The following is a 26,621-nucleotide window of genomic DNA, read 5'->3' as shown; positions in this document are numbered from 1 at the left end:
ATTGAAGATGACACAGATAGCGAAGACGCCTCCCTTGAGTCACGGCAGCAAGCCATGGGCGCTGAGCTAAAGCCACCTGTTAAAACAATCTCGACTAACAGCCTGCCAAAAAAAACAGTGGGGTTTGCTCTTAAATTGGGTGCAGAAGAAACTGAACTGAATGAGCCTTTGAAGATGAATGAGCAAACAAAACTGAATCCAAAGTTAACCATAAGTCAATGGAAGAAACAATCCTTCTCCAGTGACAAGGTCACGAAAAAAACAAAGGGAAGCTGTTCAATGAACCAGGGAAAATTGCGTCTGCAAAATATACAATACACAGATGACAATCAAGTAAATTTAAACCGTGGAAATGTCATGAGACTATTCAAGTGCATTCTGACCTTACGGACTATTGAATCCAAGGATATCAAGATTGTGCAATATGCAACTGAGAAGTGTTCTGATCAAGTCTTAATGGATATAAAATCCCAAGCAGTCAAGAAAACCATCCTTGAAGCCACTGGTGAATTACTGTGCTTTGGGTTTCAGATATCTATTGAACCCCATGACCAAAACTCTGAAGAGAATGATCGAAGTGCATTGGGGAACTCAGAGCCAGTAACAAATGAAGAAAGGCGGGAATCTCTCAGAAGTATGCTGACTTGTCAACCCTCAAATCCAAGAAAAACTCAAGGATCAAATGCCCGGGACAGAAAAACAGGAGATGACTATGGTTATCAAAGACAATAACCATGAAATACGGTAGCCGAGGAACCCTGTGTGTTCATTTCATGTAACACGAGGGGCTTTCAGCATTTATTTAATGACTTCGAAGTGAGCCTAGAAAATAATTGTGCATTCTGTCTACAAGAGACATGGCACAGGGAGACGCCAATGAAAGATGGTTATACCATGCATTTAAACCGTGCAAGAAAAAATAATTTGGGTTGCCCCTACTCAGGGTTACTAACAATGATTAAAAATGAACAATTGGTGGTCGGTCATTAAGTCAAAAAACCCTAATTTGTTTCCGCAGGGAACCATATTGGAGTCAAGAGAATCCAACTCTGATGAGCGTTCCCATTTGTTGCTGCTGAATTGCTACTGGAACCCTATAATGATTGTCGCAGAAGAGTTTATCAAGTTAGTCACTACCATGATTCATGAATATACAGAAATGTATACAAATGTATTGATAATAGTATGTGGAGACATGAACTGTTCTTGGTTCAGGGAAAATAAGAAGCTGAAAATTAACATCCCAATGACTTGGAACAAGCTCCCTCCTCGAGGACAAAGATGGAAATCTGCCCTGCAATCTCAAGACTGCTCAATGTGATTTGATAATGTCAAAGGTGATGTTCCACCTAATTTCACTTGGATCAGAACAAAATCGAAAAATCTTGGATTATGTTTGGGCTTCAAATAATCTCTCTAAAAAAATAGTAGAGCTTCAGGTGCTGCACGAGAACAAAAGCGATCATAATGTGCTACGACTTTCTTGGCTTATGAGGAAAACTGTTAAAGTTCAGCTGTATGATGAGCCAGTCACAGTAAATTCCGGAGGCAACCGATTACGAATCCAAGAATATCAAATACAAGAATTAAATTATAAACTTTTCAACGACAACAATTATGCACCTCTGCTACTACAATATACGGTGAACATGACACGATCAAGAGTTGAAGGACATATGCATAAACATACCTATAGTAGAGTGGTGCAGCTTGCTAAAAGAAAACTTTGCAGGGAAAACAGACATCTGAAAAAAAATTGCCCAAAAGACGAAGTGGAAAAAGCAATTAAAAATCGTCGCCAACAATTTAGAAATTGGCAAAAATCAAATGCCATAATTCGAGACCAAGAAAGAGGGGAGCACATGCATTTTGAAACACAAGTCAAGAGAAGTCTGGGCAATAACAAGGCGAATTCAAAATGTAATTCCAGCATTGCAAATCAAATTTCAGCTGCCGAATTGGAATCCTACTTTGGGTCAGTATACAAAAAACCAACGAGGCTGGAATCTGCCGACCCACCATTTGTAACAAGTCTTGGAATGTACAAGAATCTGTAGATGACATCTAAAACGCCATCAAGCATTTGAAAAATGTGCGGGCTCCTGGTCCGGCTGGCGTCACTAACCTGATGCTAAAACAGAATGAGGAGAGCTGGACAGTGTTTATTGAAGCTTTGTTCAAAAAGATCGCCGCCCTCAAAGTTGTCCCGAGTTCCTGGTGGAAGACTGTAATTGTCCAGATCTTCAAGAACTTTAGTCGGGCGGTGCCGTCCAACTACTGTCCGATTGCCCTTCTGGATACGATTGGAAAGGTCTTTGTATCGTTCTTGCAACAGAAGTTGTCACATTGGGCAGTTAATGCAAAAATCTGTGACGTCCGGCAAACTGGGTTCACAAAAGGTGATGGGACCGAGGGGGACCTCTTGTTATTAAACTTACTTAAACTAGAAGCGATGAAGGGAAATAAAAAAACTATTCCTGGCATTTATCGATATGAGACAAGCGTTTGACAGTATTAATCGAGATTTGCTGTGGCAGAAGCTTTCTCGATGGGACTGTCCTGACTTGTTGGCCCCTGCGCGTGCCCTACATACAGACACCTCTATTTGTGTACATGTGAACAATGAAGGAGAACTATCAAATGAGATAAGAACTGGAAAAGGTGTAAAGCAGGGATGCCCATTGGCAGCACAGCTGTTCAAACTATTTATAGCCGACATACCTGCAGCTCTGGACCAAGCCCAGCGTTTTCCTCCACAAATAAACAACCAACCGTTGAGCTGCATAACCTATGCCGATGACATTGTACTATTGGACTGTACTCGGATAGGTCTTCAGAGACTGCTAAACAAGTTGCATGACTACCTACAACAAAACGATCTTGAAATGGACACATCGAAAATAAAAATAATGACAATTGGCTCACAAGCAGGCTCAAAAAACCGAAAGTTCTGATGGTACGTCGTAGAAAAAAACATCTGCAGGCCACACCGTCAATAAGATACTTAGGAGTGGTTTTTAACACCTCGATCTGTGAACAGCCATGGCACCAAAATTTGACAGATCGTATGACAACATTGGCTCTCCAAGGCACAAAACTACATAGAGACCATGGAAAATTCTCCATAATACCCAGAATAACATTTGGTGCCGAGGCAGGGTGGAACCTTAACCAGAAGATATGGAGGGTACTTGAAGGCAACTTCTGGTGAAAGGTCCTGAGACTGCCTCAGTATGTCTCAATAACATTCTTCTGACACGAACTCGCAATAAATTCACTGTACAATAGTGTTATGGAAATCCTTAGCAACTCTGAGGAAAACGTGTCTGGCCCAGCCGGCTCCACCGTATCAGATTCTCTCAGGTGTAAGAGGAAAATCTCAAACAGGTCTTTTAGAGAAATGGAAGATTAAAATGGAACAAGTACTTGCTGCAGCTGATATGTAAAAAAAGATCTGCTAATTGCCTACCCTCAATTGCCAAAAAAGAAACTGGAAAAATGGAGCTGGATTGTTAATTTGGAAAAAAAGAGGAAACCTAGAATCTGCTCTCGACCTTGGTACTTGTGGAATTAGTCTGAACAAACAACCAAAATATCTAGTAAGATGTCCATCAAGATATCACAGAGACCAGTTCTTAAGATTAAAACTAAACGCAATGAATACTAATGAGATGCTGTTGCTAAGACGTGACAAAAGCACAAAAGATGATTGTTGTCGTCACTGTAAGCAACATCTGGAATCAACAAAACACTTGTTGATCGAATGTGCAGCAACCGCAACAGTGAGATCTGTTGACCAAAAAACAATAATATGGAAGAGTGGTGGTCGTATTTGTTAACAGGCAATAACATCAAACTTACATGTGCAGTGGTTGACTACATAGACAAAATACTTGAATTGACAGCATAATAAGAGTTGGCATCGAACATAAAAGTGAAATAAAACCGACACTTGAACAATAATAGCCCTTGAAAATCAGCACCGTGAATCAAATTTGAACTGACCCATTGTAGAAAGTGATCTCTTATCTTTTTTTTCACTTGTTATTGATTGGACTTTGAAAATCCCTGTATACTTATACACTGGTTTGAATGATGTTTCATTCTTCGTTGCCTTCTCTTTTACTTATTCTTTCTTTTCTCTTTTCTCTGGTTAATGAATGTGATGACGAATGATGTTTAATCTAATTGGATGTAATACGTTTTGTAAATAAAACTAAATATTATAATATTTTACGGGGTTAATCAGGTCGGGGGTGGAGTTGCGATTATCTACAAAAACTCCTTGGAGATCTGGACAAATGATATCCAAGGCCCTGATGCGTGTGAAGCGTTATGTTTTAAAATTAAAACTGATGCATCCACGACTATGAATGTACTACTTATGTACCGTTCCCCTAACACTATGCCAGATTTTATCACACAACTTAATAGCCTTGTTCTACCTCAAGTTATAGAAGGTGCAAAATGGCTAATTATGGGTGATTTTAATCTTTAGAGGACTGATCCAAAGGACTCAATAGCCTAAGAGTTAGATTAATGAAATGCATTGGCTTCTCTCAACATATACGTATACCTACACATGCCAAGGGCCATATATTGGATTGGGTTCTTAAAGCTAATCTTAAAATGAATACGCCGGTTATCTCATTATGCTTGTGGTCGGACCACACGTTCATAGAGTTTGAGGTGGACAGCATATCGTCAAGGAAATCAAGTACGTCAAGTACAAGTCAATTACCCAGTCAAAAATGGGTCAACTCAATACATCTGAAGAGGGTGACCCAGGAATCCCCGAAAGATTGGATTATACCTCTAGATCAACCTGTCGCACCCTTTTCGGAGAATGTGGATGGATTGACTGAATCTCTTCTTAACACTTTGGCCACAGCCATCGATGAAATAGCCCCTCTGAAAAATAGGAAGGTTAGCAACCATGCTAAGAATCCTTGGTTCTCTGAGGAACTAAAAATACTCAGTGGAAAAGAGGAAAACCTTCTATTGTTGAAAAATATTAAAAGGGAAGAAGACACTGTCCTACGTAGGTGCAGCTAATACATTTAAATTTAAAAAGGCAGTTTTAAAAGCCAAAAAAGATTCACATAAAGGACGCAACCAAAACGCCCAACATGACTCTAAGGAGATATTCTCTATCCTTAGGATATTGGAAAAACCTGATATTAACTATCAGGAACCCATTGTTAAAGATCGGGGGTGGTGTAAGCAAATTTAAAATGCTAGGATTGCTAAAACCACTGAAATAAAAAATTGTAGTGCCCAAATTATAAACACACGAACTATAGATCCTCATAAGGTAGGCCAAAATCAACCACTCATTGCTCTACCTGCCATCCCTAATTTTGACTTCAGAAGTATAACAGAGGCTGAAATGCGTATTACTCTTGTTAAACAAAAGCCGTCTGTTTTGTAAAGGTGATCACTTCCCAGCAACGGCCATCAAGGCCTGTTCGGAGCGTCTCATTAGCTCATAACAAGAATTTTTAATGCCTCATTTAAGTAGGGCAAGGTTCCTACAAGATTGAAGGGTACCTGGAGCGTCCCACCCCCCCTGTTGAGAAAAATCTAACTTGGACCCCAAAATTGCACCCAACTATAGACCCATATCTAATTCACCTTTTATTCTAAAGATCATGGATAGAGTAGCCTATGATCAACTCCTATTGCACATAAAAGGCCAACCTATCCTGAACGGAGCGCAATCCGTATTCCGGCCAGATTTTACCACTGAATCAGCTCTTTTAAAACTTAAATCGAACATGACCAATATTAATGAGGGAACAGCAATATTATTGATGTCCCTTGATCTTTCATTAGCTTTCGATTTAGTGGACCATCCCCTTCTTCTGGATAGACTACAAAATCTAGCAAATTTTAGTACATTAGCTAAAGACTGGATGCAGTCCTTTTTGGGGTCGAGGACAATGCACGTTTGCAGCAAACAAGCAGAAGCCAAACCCATGTTAGTTAGTTATGGTGTTCCCCAAGGTGCAGCACTCTCCCCAGTCTTATATAATCTTTTCACAGCTCCTTTCTTCCATCTGTTGGAGGAAAAGAATATCTGCTTCTCGAACTATGCAGACGATTCACAATGTCTCATTCCACTTACAGGCGACTACATTAATGACGCCAAGACAATCTCGGGAGATATATAATATAATTCTGGATGGATATGAATGGCATGGCGCTGAATCATGGTAAAACAGAACTAATGCTGATCGGTACCAGGCCTAGACTAGCTAAGCTCGAGACAGAATACAAATCCTTTTACATTGCAGATTGTAATATTCTGACAAAAGATGAACTAAAAATCTTGGGTGAAATACTCAATCAGACTCTGAGCATGTCCGATCATGTTAACAGGCTGGCGTCAGCATCAGACTGCTATACCGGGCTGCTTGCACAAATTCCTAACTAAAAAAAGCTTGCGAAACCATTGCTAGAGCCATTATCTCTGCCAAAATTGACTATTGCGGCTCCCTCCTCATTAGAGTGGGTAAAACTGAGCTAGCAAAACTCCAAGTGGTACAGAATAGCACCATTGGGGTAATTATGGGCTTATGAAAATGCGCACATGTGTCGGAACTAAGGAGAAAATTACTCTGGCCGTCGATTGCAGAGAGAATTGATTTCAGACTACTTGTGATGACTTACAAATCGCTGACAGATCTTTTCCCAACATATATAGCCAAAAGTCTCAAAACAAACCATGTGGTACGCAGTCTGCAGTCTAACAATGACAAAAAATTGTATATACCAAAAACCTCCTTGGAATTAGTCAAAAGGTGTGATTTTTGGGTGGCTGCTCCAACTAAATGGAATGCCCTCCCTCTGGCCTTAAACTGCCTGTCGAGATTTTTAAGAAACTTAAAACTCAGAGCAATGGCTGCCTCTGACAGATAACCTCACGACTGCCCATTTCTTAGGTTTCGCCCCCCCCCCCCGGTTGCACCCTATAAATAATATAAATGAAAAATAAATAAAATAACTCCCATGGCATTTAGTGCGGCAAAGAGGAGTTTAGTATAGGCATTATGCAGAGTCTTTTGCCCCAACAATTGTTTGCTTTTAGTCCCAAATCAGAAAAGTCCAGGGTATCCATAAAATAATTGCCACTGCTCTTGTACATTTAACATCTAATGTAAAGAAAACATCACTTTTACTCTATTACCACTTACTGTACAACAGTATGTACTTTATTAGTGTAGTATTCACAAACGTGCGTTCTTTTTTTTTGTAAACCTTTCTAAAATTCTCATCTGTTCCTCTTCATTAGCAAGAAATCTCGTTTGGATTGGAATACTGATGCAGCATCATTGATTGGGGAAGAACTGCAGGTGGATTTCCTGGATCATGTTCCACTCACAACACACAATTTTGTAAGTAAAGTTTTCTTTTTTTTTTCTTTTTTTTTTTTTACTTCTGTTCGAGCAAATCTCGTGGTTTAGAGATTAGCTGTTAAAAATACTTAAGTGTAGCTCTATCACATGACTATTTTCAGCTTTTTAAAAATGTGAAATGGGGAGTAAGCATCCTTGATATGGTTCGATGTATATATAAAACTGTTGGCTTGTACATTTACATTCCACTCGCTGTTTGCCTTGTCAGGTAGGACATGCTCCAGTAGTGCTTTTAAATGACTTCCGGTAATTAGAGGCCAGTATGTTTTCATCGGCCTCTGTGCTCCCCTATGAACAGTACCTTACCTCCTGTGCTCGATTGTTGAAGTGAACTTTATTGTGATGGGCTAAAACTTAAAAAGTCAGAATGTTCATGTTAGTAGCCTGGACACCAAATAGAAGCATCCTTTTTAAATGTCAATGTCCTCCGCATATTCTTCCTTGTCATTAGCATCACAAGTAGTGGATTTGCAGCCCCTTTTCATTTCTACTCATCTTCCAAACACTTAGGATAGATTGCATGACTCCTGTTGGTACTTTAGGTTATTTTGGGGGATAACATGGTCTGTCTGAGTGAGTGAGTGAGTGTTCATAACATATGATGCTTGTACCTTGCTAGCTGCTCACAAGGGCCAGCAAGCTAGTGGAAATCCAAACCAGTCTCCAGAAAGCAGGGTTAGAGGACCCCAACATTTATCAAGAACTCTTATGTATTTGCTTATTATTCAAATAAATTAAGTTTTACAGTGTTCTCACTATCCGACTAGGACAAGACACAGTTTAACAAGTTATGGTATGTAATAAAAATGTTTATAATAGTATGTTACAAGTGCTTCTGGGCAAACCACTTGATCTGCTTGTGCGTCAAATTTACAATAGGGTAAACGTAGAGTGTCATGAATATGCCTGGGATCTATAACTAGGCCAAGATGCTAATATAGTTTAGGTGCTCTTTATTTATGGTATATGGAACAGGTTGGACAAAACAATACTTTGGGGACTGTAATTGTAAACCCAAATGAAAGGGAATGAGTCTGTGTGCCTTGAAGTCCCTCTGGGCTGACCTGTAGGGTTTCCCATACCCTTCCATTACTTCCATTACCACTTAAATTCTCTGCTAATCATCTATTTTTCAGGAAAGCTCTGAAGACCACTCTGTTCTAGCTTTCGCCCTTATTGTGTTCCCTGAGCTCGCAGCTTCCACACCAGCGCCATGATGCCTCTGGGCGACCGTGCGCTTTACAAGTTTATATAACATACCTTTTGCCACCTTTTTTTTCCTTCACCTCTTGGGATTTATTCTCCTTGTCTCTCAGTTCCAGGTTTGAGGGGTTTGCACACCCTGATTCGCCGGTCCTTTCTCCACCTCTACTCCTTTCATTCCCATTTCTGGGTTCAAGGAGTTCCTGCACACTTCTCTGATGGTCCTCTGAAGTCCTTCCATAACTCTTTCACTTCTTGAGACGAGGATGTTGTCAGTCCGAGCCTAAGAAGCCCTCAGTCACTTCCTTCCCTCATGGACTTCAGTCCTACCCCCTTGACCACTGCTCTAATTCTTTTCTGGTCCTGCTCCTCCTTGACACCATACCACATGCTTGTTCTTCCTACCACCATGGGCTGGACTGCTTTGGATAGGACTCTAGCCCCACCTCCCTGTCTTAGGCAAAGCGTGCCCTCATACCTTTTCATTATGCTAGCTACATACTCTCTAGCATCCAGCATTTACTCATGTTCTCTTCCAACCTCCTCCTCCTGTCTCCAACTAACCTCATCTGGGCAACTCAAAACCAACCGTTTCCATACAATTCCATCCTGTATCAGTCCAACATCCTCCAGATTACTTACCATCCCTGCTCATCTCCCACCTTCTAGCCACTTTTCTGTAAAACTCCATCCTCTCTGTCCAGCTTCTGCCTGCAGCTCCCACTCCAATCTCACACAATGCCTGATGGAGAGACTGTGCTTATTTATCTCTGTGACCTCCTCCCTGGGGTGTAGTCTTCCTGTGAGGATTTGTATTTATGAAATTGAGTGAGGGGCTGCAATTGGCTGTATTAATTTATTGCAATGTATCTTCTTTGGGCTAGTGTCAAGCTTTTATTAGTTTAATAACGCTATCTTGAATTACTCCTTTTACCAGTTTTAGGACTGCCTCCTAACTGGCAATACCATCCCCTTTCGTTGTTGCCCGTTTCTGGTTTTGGGAAGGAACTGACTGCTCCCAAGTAATGAAAAAGCCTCTTTGTAGCACCATTTCCCTCATGGAAACGAGTGTATCATCGGTTTATGAGCAGGCACGTTGCAGACTCAATGGAGGAGCTCATGGTGTGTCTCTGAGTCAACCTCACAGAGTGAGGCTTGCAAGTTTTCCGCCTCTGTGTAGGTGTGCTCGCAATGTGAGCACTGTAAGAAAATGGATTGGTTCATTTGTCGAAATGGGTGTCCCCTACTAGCATTTCAGGCATTGAACTCCTTTTCTACAGTTTCTGTAAAGCTCAGTTTGTGGCCATCCTAAAGAGACCTTGTTTTCCAATTCCTCTTTGCCTGAAATATACCCAAAACTCTTTGGAGAAACTGGGCGGTCGGGGAGGAAGCCGGGCATAAATTGCCTGCCTGACTGTGCCCACATTATTTGTGCTCTCAAAGTAGATGTCATCTCCCATAAAGAGGCATTGTCAGCAAATGGCCGCATGTTTCGATCGACTGCCTTAGGGTGCGGACCAAGTGGTGGTCCTCCACCTACTACTCGTGAACCCATCATCCACTCGCTCTGGGTAGCACCTGGCCCATTTCGCCACTCCACTAGATGGCCGCAGAGTGAGGCAGGTGAATTTGTCACAAGTGCAACATGGAAAAAAGAAATGTAATTGCTAATATTTTAATACTTTGCTGCAAAGGTGTTCTGTTGGACATCAAATGGTGAAGTGTCTTTAATCATCTGTTTGCTCCCACCAATAACAGGTTCGGAAAACGTTTTTAAAACTTGCTTTCTGTGACATCTGCCAGAAGTTCCTGTTGAATGGTTTTCGATGTCAGACATGTGGATACAAGTTCCATGAACACTGCAGCACTAAAGTCCCAACCATGTGTGTGGATTGGAGCAATATCCGTCAACTCCTGTAAGTGTTTTTCTTCTTTGTGGGTACAATGGAGGGATTGATGGGTGGCTATTACTATTGTTGAAATATGTTAAAGGTGCTGCAAAAGTTGCATACATTTGAATCAAATCTATATTCGTTAAAGAAGCACAGTTGCAAAAGAAGGTAGCTATATCTCTTTATTACAGCTTTTATTGCACGCTCTGCCACCTGGAAACATGTGGGTCAACCATTTTATATAGACATTAATATAGAGTAAATAATGAGCTGTTATGAGTGGTTTTAGGCAAGGCGGCTGTCTAAATGGAGATCTGTGATGCTGTAGAGAAGAAAGGAGAGCGTTGTCGTGCATGTTGGTATTTACATGGCTATATTGGACGCATGAGTCATGCTTGGATCTGATGCAACTAAAGGTATAGAAGCAGAGGAATACGGAAGAAATAACTCCATTGCAGTGGGCTGGGTGCGCTTTGTTATGATATGGCATTCATAACGCGCCTATACACAAGTGTTTCAAGGCTCTCTTCTCTGAAGGGATGTAAAGCAATGGAGGCAGTTTCTCAAACAGCACGGCCTGTAGGATCGAGAAGCAGCTTCACATTTAGTATGCTACAATTTGATGGCAAATGCACAGGTGCCTGAAAGATGTAGGCAGGGCCAGCCTTGTAAAGGAAGACTTGAGACAGCTTGTGTTTTGTACCTTCATTGGCCATTTTGCTGTTTGTGAAGTTGCGAGATGTTATGTGGCAGTTCAGTGGTCTGTTAAATAAGTGAGGGATGCAGTACAACACTCAAGAGTTTCTTTCGTTGACATTAAGACATCATTTTTTAAAAGAACTTCACACCAGTAACTATAGCTACTGGTAAAAACATCAGGACTTTCGGCAGTGAACCCTTGACAGATGGGTGGCAGGTGGAGTGTATGCTGTGTTTAGATTTGAGCTAGGCCTACCTTTGGGAAAGCATAGCAGATGATTAATACTAATGAACTTCGGAAAAAATACATGTGGTGTGGTTTATTCTTCAAATCGGTTCAGAGACTGCATACTTAGGCATGGTTTCTAAAGTTTTCGAAAGAATCTTAGCAAAGATGTGGGTTCATGTTGGAAACGGTCCAACAGGAAAGTCACATGTGAAGTTTAATAGATGAAACCCAAGCAGTGATGCGTGCCAAAGGCAGATCCTATTGAAGCCTTGGCATACTCTACTATTTGGGTGTTGATAACAAAGACAGGGCGGCGGCTTCCCTTCAGCCATGCTGCAGCTAATTTGAAGCAACACCACGGACTAGGATAGTAGGAAGTAGCAGAAACTGGACTCGTTGATCAGTTAGAGGAAAAATGCTGTGAAAACCATTGTACAAAAATGTGATTTAGAATCTAGTGAGCACAAAAAGATGCGTTCAAAAAGGGAAAAGGAATCGGTAGGGGGCGAGTAATCGGACTAGCAGCGTTGAGATGCACACAGGTAGGGAACACAATCCCTATGACAGTCCTCAGAATCCTCCCAAACTGGGATAGGCAGTCATGTTAGATTGGGAAGAAAAATGGAAAAACAAATGTAAGGCAGTCATTTTGGAATGGGATCAACACCATTTAAAGTGAAGTAACCTGGTTGATGAGTCCAACATGAAGGTGTGAGTCCTGAAGTGAATGAAGACATGCAGATTAGCCATGTCATGGAGATGGAAGTGAGGAATGGAGTGCACACTTATGTAAGCCATGGTGTGCAGGAGGTGTGCGCAGCAGCATACGGTAATGTTGAATGTTGTCCAAGGGAACTGAGAGTTAGACAGTGACCGTGGTCTGTCTGCAACTAGCAGGGTGGTCAGGAACTTGTGCCAATCAGCAGTGTGTGGCATTTGAGGACTGTGCAGGATTACAGTATATCCCCTACCCCCAGGTGTGAAGGGTGAGACACCAAAGCAGGTGCTTGTACCTTAGAAGTATACTTTTGTCATGTACCAAGAGCGATCTTCCCAGAGATACTGCAACCGATCCCTGAAAAATCTGGAGTCTCATGTTTCTCCCACCTTGAACTCCTCAGCACTTGCAAAGAATAGGGCAAGACTTGATCTTAGAACGTCTGACCTTAACTAACTTAAAACGAGAGGTGTAGAAAACCGAATGCATCTTCCAGGTTCTGGGAAGCCACAGACTGTTCTTGCTGTGTTGATTTCGAGATTCTATGATTTAAAAAAAAAGCTGTGGCATGATCTTTACCTTCATTTGGATGTTGTAGGATTGCAGCAATTGCTCTATCTGAAACATCTGCTTAAATAATGAAAGGAGGTAGGCCATCTACTTGTATGCAGAACAGGTGCGTGGGTGAAGGCTTCCTTCATTGAGCGACACATCGAGTAAACTTCTGTAATCGAGTGTTAGGAAAGATTTTCTTTTTTCAACTTTCCCTCCATAGTTTCCGATGGAACACCATTCTTTTTGCTGTTTTTGACCCTGTCCTGACGTTTTCGAAGGAAAGTAAATCCTTCAGCTTCACTTCCCTTAACCTTTGTTCATTGTTACGGGGGAAACTCATCAGTCCTTCAGACTATCGGTACTGGTAAACTTTGCTCCCCTTTGATATTCTTATACCTTTTAACTTTTTAACTTTATACTTTTTAACATTGCACTTTGTGCAATGGGGATACTTTTGTGTAATCCTAACTTCAGATGGGATTTTTGGTTACTTTTATATGTGCCTAAAAACAAGCTGTTGGCAGCAGTTATATTTTTACTGTTTTTGCATTTTCTCTGGTATGCACATTAGCGTGTATTGTGTATGGCTACTAAACGTGGCTAGTGCCATAAAATGGCTGTGCCACGAGATCTTTTGCTTGTTCTTTGGCCATATTGTTTGGACCTCCTCCTGCCGTGCCAGATCAGGAAATCCCTTATAAGGTCATGCACTTTCCTGGTAAAGCTGTGTCTTTCATGGGCTGGTGAGCCTTTGCATATTTTGGTGCCAGAAAGTCTGCTACTTGGGCAACTGTGAAACCAGTAGTTGTCCTTGATTGGACAACTGCTGGCTGAATGGTGCAGATCCTTACCATTGGTGGGCTTGGACATGCTTCCAGCTCGAATCGTGGCTAAAAATTCTGTGTCCAGCCCGGTGAAGACCTACTCTTCTACTTGATCTCCCAAGACCCTGAATGGTGCTCACCCCTTGGTTTAGTGGGCAGAGGCGTAGACCAAGTAGGGCCTAAGCGGGCAAGGCCCACTCTGCAGAGCTGTGTGGGCATTTACAGATGTTAATGTAACTTCAGTGGGTGCAACTACATTGGCTTCAGTCCCCACTGTTAGACAATCCGGACTACGCCTATGCTAGTGGGACCAACTAGTCTCAAAGCCTTCTCGAGGATCCAGCTCTTCAGAGCCTTTGGAAGTGTTCCTGGACTGCCCAGCTCTCTCGTAGACTACTTCACCATAACCGTAGTTTTTTTTAATTGAAATTTGGAACTTTGGGCAGCTGCTGTGACCGAGACAGGAAAACACCTGTGGCCGTCGCTGGAACTAGTCTCCCTACATATAATGAAGGGAGACTAGTTCCAGCGATGCAGGCCAGTTTAGAAGGGAGACTAAACAGGCCTGCATCGTCGAATTCTGCATTTATTCTCAGAAAATGGTTGAATCTTGCATTTCCAATCAACTGGAAGAATCCTGGCATCTCTGACTGATCGAACTGACGGACGATCGCGCCCCAAGACGATCCACAAAGACATCTGGGAAAATCTGAGGCAAGTAGGCATCAGTGGGCCTGCCCCCCCCCCACCACCCCTCCTGTTCCTTCACTGCACAGGCTATTATTAGGAGCCAGTCCTGCTGCCTCCTATCTCCGTTCCACTCACCTTTTGGCTGTCGAACCTGGATCTTGTATCTGGTCCCTGTGTTAATCTTGGGTCTGCAGGGTCAACCTTGAAACACTTGTGTATAGGCGCGTTATAAATGCCATATATCCTAACCCTGGGTCTGGAAAAAAGAACTCTTACTTCCCATTGGTAAAATTATTGTAGAACTCTGAAATAGTTTGAAACTATTGACACCACAAGCCTTTTGCATCATTTGTTTCGCACCAGTATGATTTCTCTTTACATTGTGACTTTGGGGCATAAAGCCCCATTGATTTTAGGGCTTGTACTTCTCAAGATACGGTATTACTCTAGTGGTTGGTTTGCATCATGTACTGCATTTAACTTAATGCTTTGCCTGATTAAGCTATCAGATCTATGATGATTGTATGTATTTATATTATAAAGTTTGTGTGATAATACTACCTGTTGGCTTCATTTTCCAGTGTGTTTAGAAGTCCTAGAATGAAAGATTATATTTGTTTAACTGAATTATTGTGTCCCATTCTGTGTGGACTTGAGGGCTTCTGACCCCACTCACACTCTCCTTAGACTAACGCCTTGACCGCTTTACACTCTACCTTGATTGGGTTTTGGCTAACTTTTCAGAGCTTCCATTTCATCATAACCAGGGTGACCTCCAAAAATGTATCCACCAGGCAAGATTCTAGAATTAATCTTAAAATCAAGCAATATATTTTCCAATTCTTTTAAGAGATTTTTTAGAAGTGTCTCAAAGTATAACTACCACTTGATCGATTTCGTATCGAAATTCAAAAATTTCCAGGAAGCATTGTTTCTTCATGGTTGTGGGTCTTGGCCATTCCAGTGCATCACTGAATTTGTTGTTTTTCATGATGTTTCTAAGATTGCAAGACAAATCCCAGGTAATTGGCAGAAATGGTATAAAATACATACATCCTGGGTTTGGCCATAGTATGTTTTAGACGTGTAGTCTTTGGGAATCCTCATCAGGCATTGTTTAGGCAGAGGATAAGAGTTCTGTAGATATACCATTCATGAATCTCTGGAATACTGCAGGGCTGTGTGGAAAAGCAGAAGGTGGCCTCGGACCAATAACAGACATGTTTTGTAAGTAAAAGAGAACTCCAAACTCACCCTATTTCTATGAGGGAAGTTACCTACCTATAAACTAAAACCAATGATGCTCGTCAAATAAAACAGTCTTTGGTACAAAATCCTATCCACCCAATCTGGCCCTACTGCTTTGCAAAACAACTATAAATAGAGGCCGGAACAATGACCTCCATCTTTGGCTTTTACCTGACCCAATCACTAGGATGGTCTGTAGATAATTCCAAGTTCATTAATATCAAAACAAACCAGTTTACAGCTTTCATGCAGACTTTGCTAGTCCAAATAAAAGTTCCTGCTTCCTTGGGAAAACAAAGGTTTTTCTCAAGACCTCTTCAGGTTCCCTTTTCACACAGTTATCTTTAGTACAGTCTCGGGGCTCTTGGACTCCCCAAAGTCCTACAGCATTTTGTCGGACTTGTTTTTCTTAATTCACGTAATTCATACTGGGCGCTTGCCCACTTGGGGTTTCTCAGACTCGCGCAACCTGCTCAGCTTTCTTGACCTTGATAAAAAATGTTACTCTTTCACTCTTGGGTCCTCTCCTCTTTATACTCAAACTCTGCTCTTGGGGCACCAATCTTCTCCTTTGGTTTCTAGTACCAACTCTTTGAAGGTGACATCCAGATCTTCTCTTTTCCTGAACTCTCCTCTAATCTCTGTGACAACATTTTCAACTGTATCTCTGCCATTAAATGTCGGATGGCTTCACACTCTGATGTTAAACTATACCAAAACAGAGGTGCTCTTCTTCCCTGTAAAAAGCTGTCTTCTCGTCCTCTGCCTTTCCAGTTTCCACCTTGGAACTCTCCCCTAGTATACTTCTTCAGCTAGAAACCTCAGCGTCATCTATGACCCTTCTCACAACTTTTCTACTTTCATCTCCAAAACTTGAATAGCAGCTAGCCTCATCCTCCTAAAGAGTAGGAAAATCAGGCACCTCCTTCCTTTCAACGGCGCCAAGAATCTCTTAACCACTCCTGTCTTCTCTAAACTGGACTACTGTGCCAGCATTCTTTGGTCTCCCCAACTATGCTTTCTGTCCTCTCAAGATCATTAACTTCGCTACCAGGACTCTTTGAACTCCCTCACTTCACACCACACCTACTTCGTTGTACTGTCACCAGGCTGGATGTCTGATGATGTAAAATGGGGCCAGATTTAAATTTCTTCGCCTGGTTCACAAATCTATCCATGGTATGGCACCACTGTATCTATCCAACTCTACAAGTCTTCTCGTAGTCTCCACTCTGCCTCCTCGACTACCCTTGTGGCTCCTTGCCTGCCCTGTGCTTCCTCTTGCTCACGCTCCTTCTCTCTTCTTGCTCCATTTGTATGGAATGCTCTCACCCCCCAACCTTCTCCCCGCCGCGGAGATCCGAGAAACAGTTCACACGGATTTGTTCAAAACAAACTAAAAACCTGCCTCTTTGCCTCTGAGTTACGCTCGCATCTGCCTGCTGGCAACGTTATTCCCTTGCCTCTAACCTATCTCTGTCCCTCACCTCCTCTGCTGCACTCCAGCACTTCATCAATCATGCTGGCATCCCAAGCTCAGAAGGCTGTACCACCTTCCTGCACTTAAAAATGTCAAATGTTCATTGTCTTAATCTATGTATGTCCACGTGTATTGTCCCTGGTGACTGTTCCATTTACTCCCCTCAACAACCTAGTCAGAATGTCCCTCAAACTCACCCCATTGTAAGAAGCGCACTGCTTCCCGTGAAATGTGATTTCTTATCTATTGTATGTTTTTTGTGATCCAAAGAGCATTGTGCCTCCTGTAAATAAAATAAACTCTGCCTCACATAGGGCACTTGCCTCTTTGGGTTTCTCAGGGTCCCATAACCTGGTCAGCTTTCACAGCCTTGATTCAGTGTTTGTACTTCTCAGTGTTAGTCTTTCTTTGGGAGCGTTTGCCTCCCTGTGGCTGCTCGTCTGGGCAGCTAACATCCTTTGGGTGTAGAGCTCTGTGATCTGGGCTCTCCCCCAGCGAGCTGGTCTCTGCATCAGTTACCGGGCTCCGAGTCCACCACAGCATGTCCAAGGGCACACCACCAGAGGAACCGGGGGCGTCTTAGTTTCCACCTCTTCCCTTGACCGGGAAATCACTGTCGGAGGAGAAACCAGCCTTCTGGCGTCCAGCTGGCATTGGGATCGCTCTCCAGGCTGCAGCAGACTCCAGGGCCCAGCCTAGGTCTGTCTCTTCAGGACGTCTCCACCAGAGGGCTTGCCGGTCGTAGGGATTGCACATCCCCATACGTAGGAGTTTCCTTGTCTCCATTCACAGTTACTCTCCTGTTGAAGAACGTCATCGTGAAAAACAAAGGTGTCTTTCTTATGTGTCTTTGTCGCTGAGACGAAATCCAGCATTGCCTGAATTTGACCTGCCGGTACCTGCAAATCTTTGACGAGGGCTGTAGTCCTGTAAAGAATTATCTTTTGAATTCTGTTTTTCAGACCAGACGGAGGTAATGCAACTGTTATGACCACTGTATTAGTTAACCTTGGGTTGTGGGTGCCTGAGCGTGGATCAGTCAACCTGCTCTTACTAGATTTAGTGGCTGTTGAAAACCACTAATGCCATCCTATGGATAGAGATCATGATATTGTAAATGGATCCAGCTGATTTCTTCATTAATTTCTTGTTCTACAGCAGTGCTTCTGGGACCCACCTTAAAATATGTTCTCTGGGGTGCCATAGGAATTGGCTCTTTGGCTGTTAATTGATATCCATCTTCCCACTGTGGCTCAATTTATTCATGCTTTAAAACTCATTTTATTTCAAAATATTTTTTATTGGCATTTTAATTATTCCAACACTACATATAAACAAAACTCTCCCTTCCCCACCCCGTTCTCCCTCCTTTTGATTATACGCATTATGTAGGCATCAACGAGCCAATCATCAATTTCAGACAACAGGAGCTGCACAACATGTCCGATATGCAATACTGTACATTACAGCAGGTCCCAGTGACTGCAGACATTACCATTTGCCCAGTTCACATAAGCCAATGATCAGCTTTAGCTCTTGGCAGCAGCATTTTCAGCAGTTCCAATATTATATAAATAGGTGCGGCACCCCCCCGTATATTCATGGGTCTCGAGGTCACTGGGATAGTGGCAATATAATCTTAATCCCTCTCATTTGAATAGGTCAGTACTTTCAGCCACATGCCCTTTGTGAGAGCTTTTTCGAGACTTCCAGATTTGGAGTATGCACTTTTTAGCTATTAAACATGATGAATTGAACAGCCTGCGGTTCTCTGCTGTGGCTTTACAAATGTCTCCCAATAGACATTTGGCAGGTGACAATGTTGGGGTATATCTGTCATTTCAGCCAGTGCGTCTGCTACTTCAGACCAACTTTCTTGTATATATGGGCATTTCCAGAACATGTGTATGAAGTATGCCAGTGCCCCACATCATTTTGGGGCAGGCATCATTGGCAGCATTGATGAATCTTGCAATCCTTTGCAAGTTTAAAGTATAATCTATTAAGGACCTTGATTTGAATTAGCCGGTATCTGGCGTTAAGAGACACTACTTTAGTTAGGAGATAGTACCTCACTCATTTTTCATCAGATGCCTAATATCCTAGATCATCCCCCATTGCTCACAAATCTTGGAGGTGGTTGTGAGGGCCTGTTGCACCTTACTGTATTGTGTAAACACCCACCTCTGAGACAGATCTTTTTGAGTGATGGTGTCTACAAGTGTGTGCATTTCAGGCTCATCCAGGAACGGTTCCATGTTTCATTGATAGACTTTCTAACGCCTGCGCCTGCTGTTTCAATGTGGAAAGAATAACAAAAGCGTTAATCACATTTTTTTTTCCAGCCTACCCCTTTTTAACTATTCCCGACCCCCCCTACACCTTATCTACTCTTTCCCACCCCCACAAAGAAGGAAAATGGATGAAAGGTTTTCGTTATTCTTTCCACGTTGACACAGCAGGCGTTCGAAAGCCTGGCAATAAAAGAACGTTTTACCCCGGGAACGACGGCCATGCCAGTCTGAAGGCAGTGGACATCCGGAAAAACATCCCCATGTTAATTACTCCTTTGGGGTGCCACCTAGCTTGTATACTCCTATCTTGAGTGGGCACGATATCCAGGAACTCCCAAATTGGAGCATGCCTACTGTATGGAGTGATTATCATCAATTGTTTAAAATATCTTGACCAGTGTAAGGATGGAATGGTATCAACCGTAAAACCGGCACAAGTGACCACAGTTCAAGGGTGTTTATCCCACCCTTGTGACGGTTTAATAAACCCCTATCTAATTCTAAATCTACAGATGGGAGCGGGCTACGACCATCAAATAAATAAATAATGCAATCCTAGTGGAGTCATGCCAACATCAAAGGGCCTATACATAAAAAACTATTGCCAATCCTTACTACTAATTTACACATAATGTGGAGTGGTATTCATGAAAAAGAAAAGTGTTCACAAAATAAGTCAAGATGTTTTGGTTGTTGGCTTCCCTTGCCTACGTTTTCATCACCTGACAAGAGGGTTCACTCGAGCAAAGCGCACACTCTGGCTTATGCGGCACGAGGATACAGTTCAATTTTTTACAGTTCCAGACTTTTTGTGTTCAAGTCTCTCTACTTCTTCCAAGTCTCTTAACTCAGAGGGTCTAGTACACCAACAACGAAAACGTTCTTTGCCTTTACAATTATTCAATTTGGGTGTTCACCCTGGATCCCCCTCTCTCAGGTGACTCAGCTGGGCTCGGATGCCTTTTATGTTCATTTAGTCTCCCTCATCTGTGCTCAGACCAATTGCAATGTACTTTAAACTATCTTTCGAATGAGCACAGGATTTAGCAAGACCTGATGCATGACCACTTCGATCTTAGTACTCCTTTTCTTACACTCAGCATCAGTTGGATACCTAAGACTTTTGAATGAGCACTCACGTGGCGCCGGACCCCTCTGTATAAGGTATCTTTTCTTAACTTCCAAAGTTCAATTCTAATGTTCAATGACTCTGTTTGGTTGTCATTCATATCTGCATCGCTCTTCACAAACGCCTCATAGACTGTTCTCTTTGTACAATGTTGCCGCTTGCAACCTTGGCTGAAACACAAGCTGGTTTGGTATTAGTCTCTCCGAGTTACCGACTGTGCTGCTTTTTCTGGGGCTGCTTTGTTGTTGGAGCCAAGCACAGTTTCACGGCGGCAATCGCTCCTCCATGCCTTGGTTATCGAGGCAGGAGAGCCCTGGGTACCTCTGCCACACTGTGCAGTTTTGATGAGTCTTCGTTCCTGGTCTTCGGTTTCTTACTTTCCAAGATTCATGAAAGTAACAATCTTTAGAGGGCATGAGTGCTTCCCTCCTTGCTACTTTCTGATCTTGCTGCCTTCCTCCTTGTATGAAATTGCCATCTGGGAACTGCTGTTTCCTCGTGTGGTTTGGCTCGCTCAGAGTGTGCTGTCATGCTCTGCCTTTTATCTGTGTGGGCAAGTGTGATGGAAGTCGATGTGTCTAATAATCCGTAATTGCCTGACCTTGCCTGTCAATGGGGTTGGGACATGTCGGGTATACGGCTCTGGTGTTAGACCGTTGTCGCTCACGGTGATCTGTCCTTGAGAAAGAGTTTGTGTCAGAAAAGGGGTTTGAATTCCTAGGTATCATAGGATGGGGAAAAGGTGTTACTGGGAAGGGGATACCGCGTCTCACCCTCCAGTGTCCCACTTCCACTCCATGAGGAGCCCTCATCCAGGTGATACTCCCCCACTGGTCTACCACCAGGAACTGGATTCAAGAGCGATAGCTGTGTCCTGGCCACTTGGATGATGGATCCCCGGGAACTAGCGGGTGAAACACCTTCTGGTTTCTCACACCAGGCACTGACTGTTCTCCTAACTGGGTCAAAAGTACAGTCATCAATGTATTGCCTCCCAAAAATCACTGTGTGAAGCCATGGGGGTTTGCGTGCAAAACTTCAATTTCTGTGCGTCGGTGTATGGGGGGAGAGTAATCTCAGTGTACTGCAAACTGGGCCTGAGCAGTCGGGTAGTATAATTAAAACCTCGGGCCGCCAGCCCTCTCTAATCATATGGCCTGACCATAGCCTCCCTTACCATCCTGACTGCACCGGACCTGCACAAGAATTTTGTGTCAATGGACCGGATATTATCGGAGAACGGCCTCTCGGGCCAAATCAGTATGTTTGTGAAATAGAGCAGCTTGGGCAAGACTATCGTTATCAATAACGATAGCCGACCATACAAAGAAATAGATAGCCTGGACCAGGATTCCAGCTTGCCAGTAAGTGTCGGAAGGCATGCCACCAGATTATCTGTGACAGTGATCTGGAAGTCTTTGAGACCCTTATCCCCAAGTATGTAATAGTTTCCAGGGCCCAAAGACATCCCATGAGGTCTAGAGCCAGTTTAGCGCAAATCATTAGCGGAAATAGTTCAGACTTGGACTAGTTAATTTGGTATTCCGAATAGTTGAAGTTCTTAATTTTGTCTAGGACAAGGCAGAGATTATGCTACAGATTGGGGATATATATATAGCACAGCATCCGCATGCAAAGAGATTATATCCAGGGGGCCTGAGATTCGCAGACCACAGGTCCCATGACTCGACTGTACCATCGCCGCTGATTGTTCGATGCACAGTGCAATAAAAGAGGCGGACAGAGGACATCCCGGTCTCGTGCCCCTCTCTAATAATATACTTTCTGATATTATCCCATTCACGCTTATCCAAGCATGTGGGGGGGGGGGTATACATTAGTTGAACACATGTAATAAAGTACCCATCCAGGTGAAAATGCTCCGGGACCGCGAATAGAAAGTTCCATGACAGTCAAATGCCTTTTTGGCATTGAGCGTCTCGGTAACTGTGTTCGCGTGCGGATAAATCTGCGAGAGGATGCCAAATAGATGCTGCAGATTGAAGACCGCAGACCTAGACGGGATAACGCCCGATTGATCCATATTGAATCAGCTGCTGCATCACAGGTAGGTTTGCCAGTATTTTGGCAAATACTTTGGCATCTCTACTGATCATTCTCTCCACTGGTTTATTTGGCTTCAGTAGAACCATAAGAACCGCTTGACGCTTTGTGGGAGGCAGTACACCACGCTCCATGGATTCATTCCAGACCTGCAGGAGGAGTGGCAGAAGAGTATGTCTGTATTCTTTGTGTAGCTCCGACCTAATACCATCAGTGCCTGGAGCTTTTCCTGATGGAGGGACCGACATTACATGCACAATTTCCTCCAATTGAATCTCTGCGTTCAGTGGTACAGCTGCCTCCCACGACAGTGTCGGCAATTCCACATCAGAGAGGTAATTCCCTCTATCTTTGATTTGGTGTCTCGGTTCGAATAAAGGGGTTTGTCAAAATCTGCAAATGCTTTGCATATGGAAGTGCAACACTCTGTCAGGGTTTTCTATTCCTTTTATCAAACCTCAGAGGGTATCCACCCTCACTGCTCTGGAAACGCTGTACGTGGTCCATCAGCCTCACCATATTTACAAGCCATTACTGGCTTGTCAATACATTTCAGTTCATGCACGGCCTGCTTGTGGACCTCTAGGAGTTCTGCTTTAGTTGCACCCAACAGGGAAGATGTAGGGGGGACACCATATCGCTTTTTCAAGAGTACATATCTTAATTTCCACTGCATGTAATTCCCTCCTGATGAAGATCTTAAAAGTCTCCCATGAACTGGAATGCAAAGGTACAGAACCAACATTGATTTCCAGAAAGATAGATCTGTTTTTGGATGGTGTCTTGGATAACGCCATACCATGCAGTGCCGACTTGTTCAGCCTCCCCATCGCTCCCGTCGGGGGCGAGGAGAATATTTGCCTAGCTTGATGATCAGCATGATTGGTGAATGATCAGAATATTTGCCCAGTAGAATATCATATCCCACCACACAGTCAACTAATGATATCAAGCCAGTAATCAATATGGGACATGTCATGGACTGTGGAGTAATACAAATATTCCTTACCCCGGGGATGAAGATTCCGCCAAGCGTCCTCCAGCTGAAACTGCTCTGTAATCCGATGGATCACTTTTGCACTTTTGCAGTGGCAGTGAGGGGTCTGTCAGATGTACTAGTTCAATCGTGTGCTATATTCAGAATGGTGTTAATATCCCATCCCCATGTTCTCGGGACACCCTCCCATGCTTCCAAGTGTATGGCCAACTGTGTGAAGAATGTAGGATCATGAATGTTTGCCCCGTACATGGTTACTAATAGCACCTCCAGACCATCAACGCTCCCCTGGACTAGTATATACTTCCCCAAATGGATTTGCAATAGATTTGATTAGCTGAAACTGGAGAGTCCGGTGAATAAGGATGAGTACGCTACATGCTTGTGTAGAGTAGGAGGTGTAAAATCTGTTGCCACCCCGCTTGGGAGAAAATGCTTTATGTACGTCTGCTATTGCATGCGTTTCCTGTAGCATTACTTTTTGAGGGGAATGCCTGTCAATGTAGGTAACCAATTTTTTGGCCTTCATGTGGCTATTTCACTCACATTATAACATTTTATGGTGCGGCCATAGAAAAAGGGAACAGAAAAAATTATTTACAGCCTAGTAACCCTCCGCTCCATGCACCACATCACGCTATATATAGACTGATTGGAAACTGGATGCCCCGTCAGTGCCTCTTGCTCATCCTGTATGTGTATCACCACCCCTCACCTGCACCATCTTCCCCAACTTGACAGTGAAGCCCAAATAACAGGTTGAAAATTCAAAGGGGATGTCGCAAACAGCAGCGCTGGGCACGCACCATCGAACCACCCAAAATCACACAATTGTGTGCACTGTGATGATCTGTTGGATAGCGTCACTTTTCCCCGGAGGGAGGAGACGCTTTCCATGAGGCTAGAGGGGTGCAGCCTCTAACCTATAGTCCTCCAAGGGGTAGAAATATGTAGGAGGACTGCATGGAGAAGGAATTCACTTCCCGGTGACAAGGACGCAAGTCGAGCAACCAGCCCCTTTAAAACCTGACCCCATAAGGTATTAACATCACCTAGATCCCCTTTACCTGGGTTCATATCAGTCCATGTGTTTTTGTACACAATCAGATAATCCTAATGTAAGAACTGGGGCCAGAACAAACCGGTGAATGCTACAGTTAGGCGAGAAGAATGCTCAACCAGCTGTAGTCAATAAAGCTGGCTTTCGGCTATGGCGGATCCCGCTATATCAAGACATCAGAAATAAATGACTGAGCGAGAGCAAGGACAAGCGGAAACCGCAGAGGGAAGACATTGAGGCTGAGACAAAGGGCGAGATCCAGAGAGACCGTGGGCTCAGCAGCAGGGTGAAGGGAGCGACTCGGGAGAGGGACAGGGAGGGTGTGGTTCAAGGCAACGCACAAGGACGTCCGATAGGCTGAGAAAGTGATGGTAGCATTATAAGCTGAAGTAGCGACTGGAGAAGGCGTCCCATTTGGAGTATGAAGGCCAAACATTACAAAAGCACAATCTGGGGGATGGTGCACGAAAGTAAGACCGAGACTGAGAGGAGTCGATGCAATGCCCCGGTGAAAGTAGCGGATATCAGTGAGACACCCGCAAAGCATCTTAGCCTTTGGCCGGCCTATTGGAAGGGCAAAGAGTGTATCGCGGTGGTCTCAGGGTGGACTGTGCAGCCCAACAACTACCCTGAGACTGCTACCCCAGACATGTCTCAAGGGAGACAAACAAGCCTGGGGGCAATCCTGAGTGGTGGTGTATGCTTGACCGCTTACAGAAGGGACAGTAGAGTCTGTTACCACCATCGCACTACAGGGCCTCAGAGGCAAGCACCCAGCCAGAGAGCCTCTATATACTGCCTTAAGATCGCCGGCAGAACCGGCAGAAACGGTGGGGCATCCCGATGCCGGTAGCAGGTAACTGGAGTCATTACAAGCCAGGAGGGAGATGAGGGGAAATTGAGAAATTGAGAGTTAGCAGGAAACAGACAAAGATAATCCAGTGTTACAAATTAAGACAATAAGAAGATGACACTCATTGGCTGTGAAGTAATTCTGTCCTCAAATGTGAAACCCTACTCCCCAAACCAAGGGGGTTATCGTCTCGAGCATGGACAGAAGACAGGAAACCCTTAGAGGAGTTTTTCGGGAATACCATTGACGAGAACAGAGTTTGTGAATACTTTTGAGAAGAATCTTTGAAGTAACACCTTAAAAGATGTACCAACCAAAAATCCTCATACACACACACCCCAGAATCAGCTTGGGGGCTGGCTCTGAAAGGAAAAGCCAGTTATCACCTTTCAAAGGGACATTTCGAACTTGCTAATAATCCAGCCCTTTCAAAACCCAGTAGATAATGTTACTTTCGTAAATAAGGAGAAAATATCGTTTGTTGTTGTCCTCCCTTTGTGAAAGACGGAAGAAGCAAATTAAGTGGTGAATCGTTTTGTAGCACAGTTCCCTGAGCACTCCCACAAGAGGGGGGTTCTGGAGAGTCTAGACTGATTCGGGGAGCATTTAGTCGTCCCAGTGGGGACAGGATAAAGAGTATAAAGAAAGTGAAATGTGTTGAGACTTCCTTGACAGTATTACAAGTTTTGTTGAAAACTATAAAGACCATTGGGGAACCAGCTAGGAGAAGGGAGTGCTTCTCCTAGCCCCACAAGGATCCTGTAGAACTGTTTTTGTTTGTTACGAAAAGCTTGGAACCGTAATGAAACTTTTGCTTTGAGAAGACTGGGCTTCTTTGAGACACTTTGCATCCAGGAGAAGGGAGTACAGGGTTGGATTGGCCCCTCGGCCTTTCGGCCCATGGCCGGGCCGAAAACGTCCCTGGGGAGTGGGGCCGGTTTCTGGCCATGCCTGGGCCAGATTGGAAGAAAAACAAAATGAAAAAAATATATATTTTTTCAAAACATTTTTTTTTTCCTCCAAAAAGCCTTTCATCCTTCTTAGGTCGATAAATGAGTACCAACACAGGTTGGGTGATATTGTATGCATATTTGTTCTACGTAAGTGCTATACAATAACATATCATTTGGCCTTGGACGTCTGCTTGGATTCACAGTAATTTAGTGTACTTAGGAACAATGCTATTTGATGCCACTTCCTGTCTTGTCAAGGGGTGAAAGGTCGTGTTTCATCGCTTCCCGGGATGTCACTTTGGGGTGGGGTCAAAT

At 43.4% G+C, this 26,621-nt stretch overlaps 1 protein-coding gene across 5 annotated transcripts in view; it reads left to right on the top strand.

The window, feature by feature from the left end:
• Positions 1-26,621, top strand: part of RAF1 (Raf-1 proto-oncogene, serine/threonine kinase) — a 1,232,906-nt gene that overhangs the window by 413,445 nt on the left and 792,840 nt on the right. For all 5 annotated transcript variants that reach the window (XM_069643941.1, XM_069643943.1, XM_069643946.1 and 2 more), the window contains exons 4-5: positions 7,295-7,397; positions 10,380-10,537. In XM_069643941.1, the coding sequence (XP_069500042.1) occupies positions 7,295-7,397; positions 10,380-10,537 (261 nt within the window). The remainder of the gene's footprint in view (positions 1-7,294; positions 7,398-10,379; positions 10,538-26,621) is intronic.

Source organism: Ambystoma mexicanum, chromosome 2p (assembly GCF_040938575.1).
Source record: "Ambystoma mexicanum isolate Mex_15411 chromosome 2p, UKY_AmexF1_1, whole genome shotgun sequence".
Taxonomy (NCBI): domain Eukaryota; kingdom Metazoa; phylum Chordata; class Amphibia; order Caudata; family Ambystomatidae; genus Ambystoma; species Ambystoma mexicanum.
Note: the sequence above shows the minus strand (reverse complement) of the source record. Positions and strands in the feature narration are given on the sequence as shown.